This window comes from Stigmatopora argus, chromosome 20 (assembly GCF_051989625.1).
Source record: "Stigmatopora argus isolate UIUO_Sarg chromosome 20, RoL_Sarg_1.0, whole genome shotgun sequence".
NCBI classification, from domain to species: domain Eukaryota; kingdom Metazoa; phylum Chordata; class Actinopteri; order Syngnathiformes; family Syngnathidae; genus Stigmatopora; species Stigmatopora argus.
Window position 1 is genome coordinate 2,375,001 of NC_135406.1, and position 12,361 is coordinate 2,387,361.

Here is a 12,361-nt window from a genome sequence, read left to right on the forward strand (position 1 = left end):
GCGTTGGCCAGGCAGACTAGCGTCGCCGGGCCAACTAGCCGCGTGCCGGCATGGCAAGAGTAGCTGGCATTGCGCGGGTACGTCCCCCCCGTTACCTGCACCGTTGCGTTGTCGACTACGGGGGGAGACCCGCAGGACTGTGCTAGGGAGATGACGCAGGCCCGAATCAACAAAGCGTTGGGGGACACGGCTTGGTCTTCTGGCTGGACAGACTTACCAAGACACAACGGCCGAGTGCCGCTCCAGGTTCTGTCCGCCTGGCAGGTCTGGACAGAGTCCCCCTGCGGGACACACATTTCAAGTCTTAACTTTGAAGTCTTCCCCTGGCCAAAATGAGTTTACCCCTGGTGGACATCTATCTGACATGGCGTTTCTGGCATCTCTGACTCGTGTCATTCCCCAACGTGTCTCGTCGAAACTCGCTTGTTTTCTGGCCCAAAAACCTCGACTTCTTCCTGTTCAGTCTTATGAAATATTAACACTTTGGGTGTCCATTAACCACCTTTATCTTCACAGCTTTGAATCATTTCCTGCTGCAAAAGCCGCACTTTCAAAGGATCAATAGAGCACAACGGCCTTATCAGATTCCCGCGGTTAGTATCCGGGAAATCACGTGACTTTGCGTAATGTAGGGCTCGCGCTCTCGAAAAGGATGCCAACCCCTGGTGTAATTGGAGTCTCGGCCCGATGCCGGCAGGGTGGAAAGTGAAAGTGCTTAGGCTTGAAATTTCCCCACAAAAGACCCGTACTCGTCACAAACCTGAATATCAAAGCCAGGCAGGCAGGAATAGATCACAAAGTCCCCGTAGTTGTAGCTGTCGCCCTCTCGGATGCCATTTGGAAGAGGAGGGGGCTTTTCGCAAACCACCGGCTCGCATGAAACCGACGCGATGCTCGGAGACCAGTTTCCACCCGGCTTGGGACAAAAAGAAAACCACACGTCTCGGATTCGGGCAACTCTAGAAGTCGGACCGTATCTTTACATACCTGACACTCGGCCACCGCGGAGCCTTGCAGGTAGAATCCGGCGGGGCAGGAGAAGGTGACCGTGCCCCCGACGGGGGTCGGCCCCGTCACGGCGATGGACAGGTGAGGGACGGAGTGATTGAAGGGGGGCGCGCAGGGCAAGGGGCGGCAACGAACACCGTGCTTGGACCAAGTGCCGTCGGCGAGGCAGGAGAGAGTCGCCGTTTGCGTCGCCAGCTCGAAGCCGTCGTCGCATCTGGAAGGCCGGCGTCAAGAGGATTAGTCCCAAGTCCGAGACATTTAAACGCGGCGTTGGCGGTGACTTACCTGTACACAACCTGGTTTGGGAAGGTGTAAACTTCTCCCTCTACACGGGAGTTGGCGAAAGCAGGAGGTTTTCCACAGCTCACGGGGTCGCAGCTGATCCTCGGCTCCGCCCACCTGCCATCTCTCCCGCAGGAGAGGTGCGGGTACCCCCTCGCTCGGTAGCCGGGCCTGCACCTGTACACGACGGTGTCCGGGAAGGTGGAGCTGCCGCCTTGCAGGACGCTATTTGGAATGGCGGGCGGGGCGACGGAGCACCTCCCGCGGCTGCACACCGGTATCCCGGGGCTCCACAGCCCTCCCTTGTCGCACGTGGCCTGAGCCGGACCGAGCAGTTTGTATCCGTCGTCGCACTGGAAGTGGACTCGGTCTCCGCAGGCGCGGTCGCGTCCGAGAACCGCCCCGAATTTCAAAAGTGGGGCGGCGCAGACGCAAGGTCGACACTGGGGCACGGCGCCAATCCAGAGGCCTTGGGCCGAGCACCGTAGCACGGGGTCCCCGACGACCGTGTAACCCTCGAAGCAGACGTACTCCACGATGTCATCGTAGTTGAAACCGGAGCCGTTGACGAAGCCGTGGCCGATGTCCTCGGGCGGGTCGCAGGCGACTACCTCGCAGCGCGGCGCCGGTTCGTCCCAGAGTCCGTCGGACCGACAGCGGCGTGTCGGGTCACCGACGAGGGCGTAGCCTTCCTCGCATTCGTACTTCAGCTCGCTGTCCAAGCCGAATTCCGAGCCCAGTATTCGCCCGTGGGGAATCGAAGGGGGCTTCTCACATTGAGCGGGTACGCAGTTGAGAGAGCCGTGACTCCAGGTTCCGTCGGCCTGGCAGACGCTGACGGACTTCCCTTGAACGAGGAAACCTGGCTTACAGCGGAGTTCGATCTCCTGGCTGTAGGAAAAGTCTTTGCCTTGGAATGTGATGTCGACGGGGATCTTGGGAGGACCGCACCACACCAACTCGCAGCGAGGTTTGTCTGCGGTCCATTTCCCGTCAGCCTGACAAGTAATACTGTCGGCGCCCTTCGGGACAAACCCCGGTTTACATTCGTAGCGCAGGACTTCGGGGTACACGAAGGCACCTCCGTGAGCGGTGGCATTGGCTACAGGCCCCGGGTCCCCGCAGGAAACGGCACGACAGGTGGGGGCTCGGTTGGTCCAGAGTTGACCCGATAAGCACTGCCGGACCGCTTCGCCCTCCAGCTCGTACCCTTCCTCACAAGTGTACGTGACCATACTGCCGAGGGACGTGTCCGTCACGTTGACCCGTCCGTGCTCGGGCGTCGGGGGCGTCACGCACTCGGCCGGGACGCAGGAGGGGGCCGTCCCGTTCCAGCTCCCGTCTTCCCGACATGCCAACCTGGTGGGGCTGGTGAGGTCGTAACCTTTGTTGCACCGGTACTCAATCGTGGTCCCGTGGAGGAAACTCAGATCTCTAGAGGGGGCTTCCCCGAGTTCCGCGGCCCGGACATAGTCGCCAAAGTCAATGTGGGGGGGCAGGCCGCAATCGGAGGGTACGCAGAGAGGAACGGCGCTGGACCAGCCAAACTCCTCGCACGTGAGGTGGTCCTGGCCAACCAGATGGAAGCCGGGGAAACAGCTGTAGAATATGGTGACGCCAAAGCCGTGATCCTGACCCTCCACGAAACCATTTTCGATGGCCCGGGGAGGGGTGCAGGATATTTCGACGCAAACGGAAGGCGGGTCGCTCCATTCTCCGTTTGCTCCGCACTTAAGAGTCTCTGGGCCTTGAAGGCGGAAACCGCGACGGCAAGAGTAGGTGGCACTGTGACCAAACTGTAGTTTGGTGAACGTGACTTTCCCGTTGGCAATCTGTTTCGGAGGCCAGCATTCGATGGGGCGACAAGAAGGCACCCCTCCGATCCAGAGTCCCTTTTCGCCGCACAGGATGGTGGCGTTCCCCGCCAAGTTAAATCCGGTCTTGCAGCTATATAGCGCCTTGCTGAGGTACATCAGACCTTGGACGTCGACGATGCCATTGGAGATCTCCACGGGCTGAGGACATTCGACGGGAATGCACTCGGGGTACGGACTGCTCCACTCGCCGTTGGATAGACAGGTCACTGAATCCTCCTTTCGTAAAGTGAAGCCGTCCACGCATTTGTAGGGAGCCACAGAGTTGAATAGAAAGGGGGGAGAAGGTGAGGAAGGACCGCCAAACGCCACGTCGGGCAGAGGACCGCATTGGACCCGCTTGCACAACGGAAAGCTGCCATTCCACTCCCGGGAAGGCAAGCAACGCAGAATCTGGGGGCCCTCTAGCACGTACCCGTCCCGGCAGGACAATTCCACCCTTCCCGATTCAGAGTCCAAGCCTTTCAGAACCAGGTGGTTCTCCTCCAGGCGGGGCTCCGGACAGCGCACGGGCGAGCAGCGAGGACGCCTGGACTTGTCCCAGCGTCCGTACTTGAGGCAGGTCCAGACGGCGTCTCCGATCAGCTCGTAGCCGTCTTCGCAGAAGTACTCGGCTTTCCGACCCACCTGGAAGTCCGAGCCCCTGAATCCCCCGTGCGCTATGTTGGGAGGCGGGTCGCAGGTCAAGAGGACGCACGTGGGGAGCTCGTTGTCGGACCACTGGCGGTTGGCCTGGCAAACTCTCTCCGCAAGGCCCACCAGTCTGTAGCCGGCGTTGCAGGCGTAGATCACCTTGCTGTTAAAGCTGTTGCGACTCCGAACCTTTTGAGAAGAAATAAGAAAGAATTAACCTGCTGTAACAGATTGGATGCCGTTTACCTTCAATGGGCGTGTCCAATGTTGCTAATAGACCAATACGACCACCGCAACGTACGCTCACCTGAATGTATCCATTCTTGAGCGGCGGCGCTACGGAGCAGGACACGGGAACGCAGGTGGGCAAAACTCCGCCCCACTTGCCGTCCGCTTTGCAGGTCCGCCTCTTTTCCCCACGTATAACGAAGCCCTTGTCGCAGCTGTACGCCACGACGGCGCCGAAGCTGTAGTCGTTTCCGCTCACGTAGCCCCGGTCGACGGATTCCGGCTTAGAGCACCTCAAGGGCGCGCAGCTGATATCCTGGGGGCGGGGCTGCCACTCCCCTCCCACCAGGCACCGCAGCGTCGCCGTGGCGTTGAGCACGAAGCCCTCCTCGCATTTGTAGCTTACTTCCGTTCCGCTGGAGTATTTGGGTTTGCCCGGCGTGTCTAAAATGGCATGGGGGAGTGGCGGCGGACGAAGGCAGAAGTCGGCGACGCAGCGAGGCGCCTCCATTCCATCGGGGGATGCCCAGACGCCCTGCGCGTTGCAGACCATCTTGGAGTTGTTGCCCGCCGTGTAGCCGTCGGTGCAGTAATAATCGGCGGTGTCGCCAAAAAGTTGGTGGTTCACGAAGGGCTCCGCGTGGTCGATGGAAGGCGGGGGTCCGCAGGAGTGGGGCACGCACTGGGCAGAGCTGTCGCTCCATTGGCCGCTGGGTAGACACTCCCTGGTCTCGGAACCAATCATGGTGTAGCTGTCAAGGAGGAAGATGAGCGTTGTTTTGGAATACGGCACAGCTAGCACAAGGCTACGTAGCCTCCGAGAAACCGTATGATTTACCCTTCCTTGCAGATGTAGAGCACCTTGCTCCCCAGTTCGTAGTTCTCTCCTCGGATCACGGCGTCTCGCAGAGCTGGAGGGTCACCGCACAGGACGTTGACGCATCGGGGGTAGGGACGGCTCCACTCCCCCGTCTCCTCGCAAACCACTTCCGTGGGGCCCTGCGATCTTTGCGAAAAGAAACCACTTGCAATGACATCGCTCGCGGGGCCAAGACTTCCAGACTACATCTAGCGCTTCTCCATACCTGTAGCCCTCTCCGCAGGAGTACAAGGCTTTGGACAGGTACGTGTTCGTCGTTAGTGTGTAGTAGCCGTTCCGTACAATGGGGGGTCCCCCGCAGGTCACGGGATGGCAAACGGGTGGCGTCCCGCTCCATGTCAGACTAGAGAGACACTGGAACTCGTAGGGGATTTGAGGAAGGTAACCCTTCATGCAGCTGCAAGCAGAGGTGAGATACGCCCGTCAACGTGACATCACGGCCTTGGCGATTTCAGGAAAAACAATGCTGCATCGATGGGATTCTATGCTCAAATGTCGGGAGAAATTGGGTTTGGCGTTTCAGGGTACCTGAAAGTCACCTTGCTTCCGTGGGTGAAGTTGCTTCCGTTTAAAATGGAGTTGTCTGGAACGGGTGGTGCTGGGCAAGAGAGAGCTGTTGGGCAAAAACGTAGAAAACTGTAATAGACGTATGCCTCTGCTATTATTCATTAAAGTAGCAGATCTGTCATTAAAATTGACCCAACCACACAAAATGACGCGGATCACCTTTGCAGTACGGAACTTGGTTGTCCCAGCTTCCTGTCTCCAGGCACTGCAGTTGAGCCGTGCCGATTAACTCGTAGCCAATTTCGCAGTGGTAATTGACTTTACTCCCCATGAGCAAGCTGCTGCCATCTCTTCGGCCGAAGTCAGGGTCCCCGGGGGGGTCACACTTGACCGGCTCTACTCGGACAACCGCGATAGCGCTTAGACATCCATTTCATTTACACGCCGATGACGGTCAATGAGTTGCGCGTGTACCTGTGCAGTTCTTTCCGTCTCCACTGTACGGGGGGATACATGTGCACGTGTAAGAGCCGTCAGTGTTCCGGCAACTGGCGCGAGTGTCGCAGTCCGATCCCAGGGAGCACTCGTCCACATCTGGAAAAGAGATGCAACTTGACGGCGCTTCCGTCCACGGCGACTCGAAGCGAGCTGACGTGAAGTACCGAGGCAGGCCGGTGGATTTCCGCCCCACTTGCCGCCATTGGAGCAGTGCACCTTGGCGTCTCCCAGCAGGTAAAAGCCGGGGTGGCAACGGTAGACCGCCGAGCCGCCGGCGTGGAAGTCGTCGCCCTGAAAGTCGCCGTTAAGCAGGGGTCGGGGAGGCCCGCAGGACACCCCTGTTCCGCGCGAGGGACAAGATACGAACGGATCATATCGTGGATACTGTAAATGGTGCATGCAAAGGTTTCGGATCATGTCAAAGACCAAAGACGGTGGTGTCTTTACGTTGGCAACTGGCAAGAGGGTGATTCCACTCTCCCTGATTTTGGCACTGGAGAACCGGCTCCCCCACCAGGTAAAAGCCAGGGTCGCATGACAGCTGAACCTGAGACCCAGGACTCACTTCCAGGTTTGAGGCGTGGAGGTGAGGCACGGCGTGGTCCAGCTGTGGGCAGTCTGAGAAAAAAAACACCTCTCCGTTCTAACCGATGGCCATTGCCGCAAGCCGGCCTACGCCCCACCCACTTACCGGCGCAGAAAACGCTGCTGTAGTCGACTTTAACTCGCCCGAGACCTCCATTGAGAAAGTCGGGCCAAGCGAGAACGTTTCCTCTGTGAGTGACGTGGGAGGCGGGGCAACTACTGGCGAGGACCTTGATCTACGGAATTGGAATTAGAGCGGTGTCATGTTGCGGGGTTAGTTTTGTACTTGTACCTGTTGGGGCGTGAGGACACGATCCCAGATGTTGAGCTGGCTGATGGAGCCGACGAAAGATTCCACCGGATTGAAGCCGTCTCCTCTCTGGTCTTGGTCCTGACCCAAAACTAGCGCCCCTCCGCCTACCGGACAAAGACGGGGCCTCGGCCGTTAACGACCGTCGCAAATTGGGAGACTCTTGGCCGTCCCGGCGATCGGTCGGAGGATAGCACTACACCTGGGATACTGGTGCCGACCGACAGTCCTTCGCCTCCGTCCGAGGGATTCCCGTTGATGTAAATCCTCCACTCCCCGTCCCAGCTCCTCCAGGACACCCCGATGTGGTACCAGCTTCCGGTATTCACTGCCGGGCAGTCGGTAATTCGCTCTTTACCATTTACGTAAAGCACCCACCTGCGTGAGGGGGGAGGGTTATGTCAGGGTCGACGTTAGTTGAATCGTATGCGCCCTCCCACCACTTAGTTTTTCTACCCGTTGTAGTCGATCAGAAGAAACGCGTTATCGCTGCCCTCCACGGCGTAAGAGATGGGCGTGCCGTAATTGGTGGTGTCGGAAGACCTCATCCAGAAAGTGCAAGTGATCTCCGTGAGCGCCGGCATGACACCATCCATCAACACGTAACCGTGGATACCCGACACCTCAAAGTCCAGGTTGAAGGCGGTCGACATTTCTGTCAAGGGGAGCATCGAAATATTCTGAAATGCGTAGGCGAGTATCTTCAAGGTTTTCTTAGGGAGGGTCTTATCTGGTCCTAGAGTACCTGTCTCACACCTGGTTCCGTTGAACCCAGGGAGGCAGCGACAAGTGTAAGAGCCCAGACCGTCCAGGCAACTGGCGCCGTTCTCGCAGGGGTTGGGGTCACACTCGTCCACGTCCACCTCGCAAAACGGGCCCCTGAAGCCCTTGGCGCACTCGCACCTGTCAGACAAGTAGAGATGGGATTTTGAAGGATCTGGACTGGACTTTTGGGATCCGTTTGGGAGAAACCAAGGTTCCTTGCAGTCAATATCGACAGCAACGACGGAATTCGAGAGGACAACGTAGAAAACCAACCTGAAATCGTTAATTCCATCCAGGCAGGAGGCACCGTTGAGACAGGGGGCGCTGGCGCATTCGTCCACTTCAACCTCGCAGCGGTCCCCCGAGTAGCCCGCCGCGCAGTCGCAAGCGTAAGAGCCCGTCAAGTCCTCGCAGACGCCGCCGTTCTGGCAGGGGTCGGATGTGCACTCGTCGATTTCCAGTTCGCAGCGAGATCCTGAGGAAACAAAGAGAAGTTGCAGGCGGCTCCGCCTTTTTTAGGACAACCAGAAATAGCTCTGGTCTAACCTGTGAATCCTCCGTCGCAACTGCAGGTGAATCTGTCCACCTCGTCTACGCACACGCCCTCGTTTAGGCAGGGGGAGGAAAGGCATTCGTTGACCTCCACCTCGCACAAGGAGCCTGAGACAAAGGGGACAAAAAGTAAGGGTGTCACACGGGCGCCAAAGTGTTAAATACAGAAAGTTATAAGAACTCCTGACCTAAATATCCCGACTTGCACTGACACTGGAATTCTCCCATGCCGTCCTTACACAGACCTCCATTGCGGCACTGATCCGGGTCACACTCATTGATGTCCACCTCACACTTGGCCCCTGATAGGATTGAGACCAAGCCAATGGATCACTTCACTTAGATCTGTGATTCTCTCAAAACCTGTGGCAATCCCAAGACCTGGTGGGACAGACCCTGTCTTCTCTTTACCTGTAAATCCAGGCATGCAGGTGCAGACGTAGCCGGCGCCGACCTCTTCACAGGTGCCCTTATTCTGACAGGGATTGAGGAAACACTCGTGGAAAACCTGGGGGAACGGATCCGGATCAAAGTACGGAAAAGCGGCACGGCCCGGTTGAGGGGAAAAAGCGGGTGGCAAACCTGGCTGCTGGCCTGGTAGTCCTCGATGACCTCGACCTCCGGAGCGGCGGTCACGCTCTCCTCTTTGGGAAGAAAGCTGGAGCCAAAACCTGACACACCCCAAAAACAAAAGAATTACGTTCCGAAAGAACGCCACATCAGAGCTTTATTTAAATCCTTACTGGAGCAATGCTGGATGGTGGTTGCCCCGGTAACTGTGGTGGTTCCGTAGAAGGGGCAGGACAAGCAATAGGAGCGTCCGTGGTCGGGCTGGTAGTAATCCCGAGGGCAGGCGTAGCACGGAACCAGGCCAGTTCGGGAGAAATGACCTGCCGAACACGGAACTGCGGAGGAGATTCAAAATATGGTCAGCCGAGTGCCGCCAATATACGAAGGACACGTGGTCTTGGACTTCAATGAGCGTTTCCGCTTTGCGAAAACCACGGGCGGGACATCACCTCCGCACTCCACCTGGTCCACCGCCCCCCGAGTGACGGTGGAGGTCCGGTCGGGACACGCCAGACACTCCCTGGCTCCGTAGGCGGGTTGAAAGTGGCCTAGTGGACAGGATTCGCACATCTCCAAGCCGTTGGCCGAATTACTGCCGGGTTTACACTGCCCTGAAATCAAATGTTCACGCCCCAAAAAGTTCAACAAACCGGATCCGGTTCGGTCCGAAGGAACCGACGATCGGATCGGCTCTGAAAACGGTGCGACCTTTGCATTCGGCCACGTTGCGAGAATGCAGGTAGGCCGTGGAGGTCCCGTCGGGGCAGGATTTGCACTCCAGCTGACCTTCCAGGTCCTGATAGGAGCCCAGCCCGCAGCTCTCACATTCATGATACTCCAGGGAGAAATAGGTCCCCACCGGACATTGGACTGTAGGTGGTGCACGCAATCAGCGCCGAGGCGGAACGCTAAGACGGAGGAGGTTCTTCCGGCCCACCTACCGCACATCCTTCCTTTGAGCACCGAGCCGGGTCGGCAGAAGAGCGAAGCCTTCCTGCTCTCCAGCGACTTGGTGTCGGCGACGATCATCTCCGAGGACAGATGGAAACTGGACAGCGGCTGCCTGGCCAGAGTTCGCTTCAAGCGATTGGTCAGCAGCTCCAGGGTTCGCAGGAGCCTCCTCTGATTGGCCACCTCCAAGGAATCGTTCCTCGACAGCGGGAGGGGGACGCTTGCTGGGAGAAGGGGCAAAGTTCAGAAGCAACTTCCAGATTTACAGCGAGTGGTTCTTCCTGATCCGGACCAGATCCTCATGCTTTAAGGTTTACAACGCGGGTCAATTCCGATCTTTTTTGCCGTGTCATAGTCTGGTTGTACCTGTGATGTTGAAGAAGATCTGGATCTTCTGATCCCGGGTGGGGCCCCTAATCCTCCTGTGCCTTTTGCTGCGAGGGCGACCTTGCTGGCTCGCGATAGGCTGCCGGGCGCCCGGGGCGAAGCCCGACTCAAAGTAGGTGTAGTCTTGACCGGTCGGGGAATCCCAACCCGCGGGTCCTGAAACGACGAAAGACGAAATGAAGGCGAGGCGGGGCGGAAATTCCCAGCGGGCGCTGGCGAAATATACCGATGGCGAAACCGTTCTCGTAGTCGTAGTTGTACTCCAGACAGTCGCCTTGCGGCGTCACCTCCACTTTGCAGGTGACGTCCTCGCCGCTGCAAATGTTGGGAAGCTGCGAAGAACGGGAACATGTGAAGAGAACTTCCTTGAGAAAAAAAAAAAAAAACCTTTACTTTTCCCTCACCATGCTGCCCAATTTCGACTCCAACTCGCCCGTGAAGGTCTGGACCAAGTCCGCGTCGTCACAGCGCGAGGCTTTGAACAGCATCTCGAACGGCTTCAGCCCGTTGTTGGCCACTCGGTTCACTAGTTGGACGAAAAGGGTCAATGGCGGGCCGTCGTTTGACTGAAGTCGTCGAGTTGCGGGACCAACCGGAACAGTCGGGTCTGTCAGGGGAGTACGGTGGCTCCCACAAGCCGTCGTTAGCGCAGAAATAACTGTGCACGGCATCCCGAGTGAAACTGTAACCCGGCTTACAGCGTAGCGTGCAATTGACGCCCTCGGCTTCCTCCGAGCAGACGAACTCTCCGTTGATGGGGACGTACGGTTGCTGGCAAGTCGTGTCTGGAAAAATCCAAACACGATCTGGTCAACAACAACAGACGTAGAACCAGTGGAACCGTCCCACTTCCAATGGTCCAGACGTCTCTGACCGTCAGGCGTACCTCGCACCGTGACGGTGAGGTTGCACGTGCGGCTGTTCCCCGCCGCGTCGCTCGCCGTGTACTGGACCAACGTCTCCCCGACCGGGAAGAGCGACCCCGGCGAGTGGCTGGCGGTCACCGAGAGCCGGCCGCCTGGGGGAAACGCACAAACAGATGGAGTTGACGTGCGTATCCTGCAGGGGGCAGTCAAGTCTTGGTCGCACACAGGAACCAAGGACTGACAAAGTTATTGACGGTCCCTCGCGGAGGCCAAAAGAGACGTTTGACGCGTACGCACGGTACGCCAGACAAAACCAGCATGCGAGTGGCGGGCGGAGTGGCTATATTTACACCCGAGCTCAGGGCGCGGGCTCGGCAAAACAAAACACTGACGTTGAAACGCGGCCTCGGGGACGCCGGCGCGGTCTGTTATTACGTATGGGCGGAGGGGACAGGCAGGTGGTTACCGGAATACTAGGAAATGGGAAAAGACAGGCAACTTCAAGAGATCGGAACCTCCACCGACGTGAAGCCAAGCTCATTTATGACCTCATTTTTTCCCTCCCAAATCATCGTCTGTTTTGAGCAAATTTTCCCTCGGGACAATTTGGGGTCTGTAAAGGGCCCCCCAGAACCGCAGAAAGCCGTCCCCGTTTTTTCCACCAGACTCTCGACGGAAAAGATCTTGTTTATCCATCGCGAGGGAGCCGGCGCTAGCCAGACATACCTGAGTTATCGGAAAACTGCGGCTCCTCCCACGCCACCGCCGTCTCCACGTCCGAGGCCCGGAGCGTGGGCGGGGACCGGCACCTGTCAATCACCGGGGACTCCGTATCTGGAGACAGACAACAATTGCGTAAAATGACCGCACGAATAGACTCCGACTTGAAATATCTTGGCAGCCGATGAGTTAAACACATGTTTCCCAAGAAGAAATAACAAGCCCCACCCCCGTAGTAACATATGGAAATGTTCACGGAGCCCCTCCCCCTCGGCTACTGGGATTACAGCCTTGTTTTGGGGATTTTTTTTTTGCACCTGCTGAGATGAATGAGCCGTCTGAGTGACTAAGATTGAACGACATTTCCTGGAAATGTCAGCCTACAATTACGCTTACTGGCAGTTGCACGCCAGTAAAAGGTTTCGGAGGTTGCGGTGGGCAGCCAATGGGAACGCGCGCAGAAACACAGCGACAATTTGGGATTAGCCGCAGCGATTTGTACATTTTCCACGATTAGCATTGAAACTGACTTTTGTAGTACAAGTAAATGAAATGATGAAGTATGTACGTACAACGAGTACGTGGCCGCTTTTACTTGGGTTGGAGTCAACCTTGTAATTAGAGCGTCGTGGAAATGAAAGGAAACGTTTTGGCTGTAAAACAAGTACACACAAGTGGGTGTACCTTGATTACAGGTACGCATACTTGTGGTACAAATAGAGTACAGGAGTCTATGTACTTGTGA

At 57.4% G+C, this 12,361-nt stretch overlaps 1 protein-coding gene across 3 annotated transcripts in view; it reads right to left on the bottom strand.

Moving 5' to 3' along the window:
• Window positions 1–12,361, bottom strand: part of svep1 (sushi, von Willebrand factor type A, EGF and pentraxin domain containing 1) — a 29,907-nt gene that overhangs the window by 9,361 nt on the left and 8,185 nt on the right. For 2 of the 3 annotated variants that reach the window (XM_077588092.1, XM_077588091.1), the window contains exons 11-43: window positions 11,623–11,730; window positions 10,917–11,048; window positions 10,624–10,815; window positions 10,435–10,556; window positions 10,257–10,362; window positions 10,010–10,186; window positions 9,634–9,867; window positions 9,401–9,562; window positions 9,142–9,303; window positions 8,866–9,027; window positions 8,705–8,793; window positions 8,534–8,630; window positions 8,311–8,424; window positions 8,117–8,230; window positions 7,844–8,045; window positions 7,551–7,708; window positions 7,262–7,460; window positions 7,008–7,183; window positions 6,788–6,912; window positions 6,602–6,731; window positions 6,358–6,528; window positions 6,075–6,248; window positions 5,887–6,006; window positions 5,632–5,808; window positions 5,434–5,518; window positions 5,111–5,302; window positions 4,864–5,031; window positions 4,105–4,777; window positions 1,294–3,986; window positions 988–1,222; window positions 761–916; window positions 218–281; window positions 1–142 (exon numbers count right to left, since the gene is read on the bottom strand). The exon at window positions 1–142 is cut by the window's left edge and continues 32 nt beyond it. In XM_077588092.1, the coding sequence (XP_077444218.1) occupies window positions 1–142; window positions 218–281; window positions 761–916; window positions 988–1,222; window positions 1,294–3,986; window positions 4,105–4,777; window positions 4,864–5,031; window positions 5,111–5,302; window positions 5,434–5,518; window positions 5,632–5,808; window positions 5,887–6,006; window positions 6,075–6,248; window positions 6,358–6,528; window positions 6,602–6,731; window positions 6,788–6,912; window positions 7,008–7,183; window positions 7,262–7,460; window positions 7,551–7,708; window positions 7,844–8,045; window positions 8,117–8,230; window positions 8,311–8,424; window positions 8,534–8,630; window positions 8,705–8,793; window positions 8,866–9,027; window positions 9,142–9,303; window positions 9,401–9,562; window positions 9,634–9,867; window positions 10,010–10,186; window positions 10,257–10,362; window positions 10,435–10,556; window positions 10,624–10,815; window positions 10,917–11,048; window positions 11,623–11,730 (8,011 nt within the window). The remainder of the gene's footprint in view (window positions 143–217; window positions 282–760; window positions 917–987; window positions 1,223–1,293; window positions 3,987–4,104; window positions 4,778–4,863; window positions 5,032–5,110; window positions 5,303–5,433; window positions 5,519–5,631; window positions 5,809–5,886; window positions 6,007–6,074; window positions 6,249–6,357; window positions 6,529–6,601; window positions 6,732–6,787; window positions 6,913–7,007; window positions 7,184–7,261; window positions 7,461–7,550; window positions 7,709–7,843; window positions 8,046–8,116; window positions 8,231–8,310; window positions 8,425–8,533; window positions 8,631–8,704; window positions 8,794–8,865; window positions 9,028–9,141; window positions 9,304–9,400; window positions 9,563–9,633; window positions 9,868–10,009; window positions 10,187–10,256; window positions 10,363–10,434; window positions 10,557–10,623; window positions 10,816–10,916; window positions 11,049–11,622; window positions 11,731–12,361) is intronic. The other variant, XM_077588093.1, reaches the window with a different exon arrangement.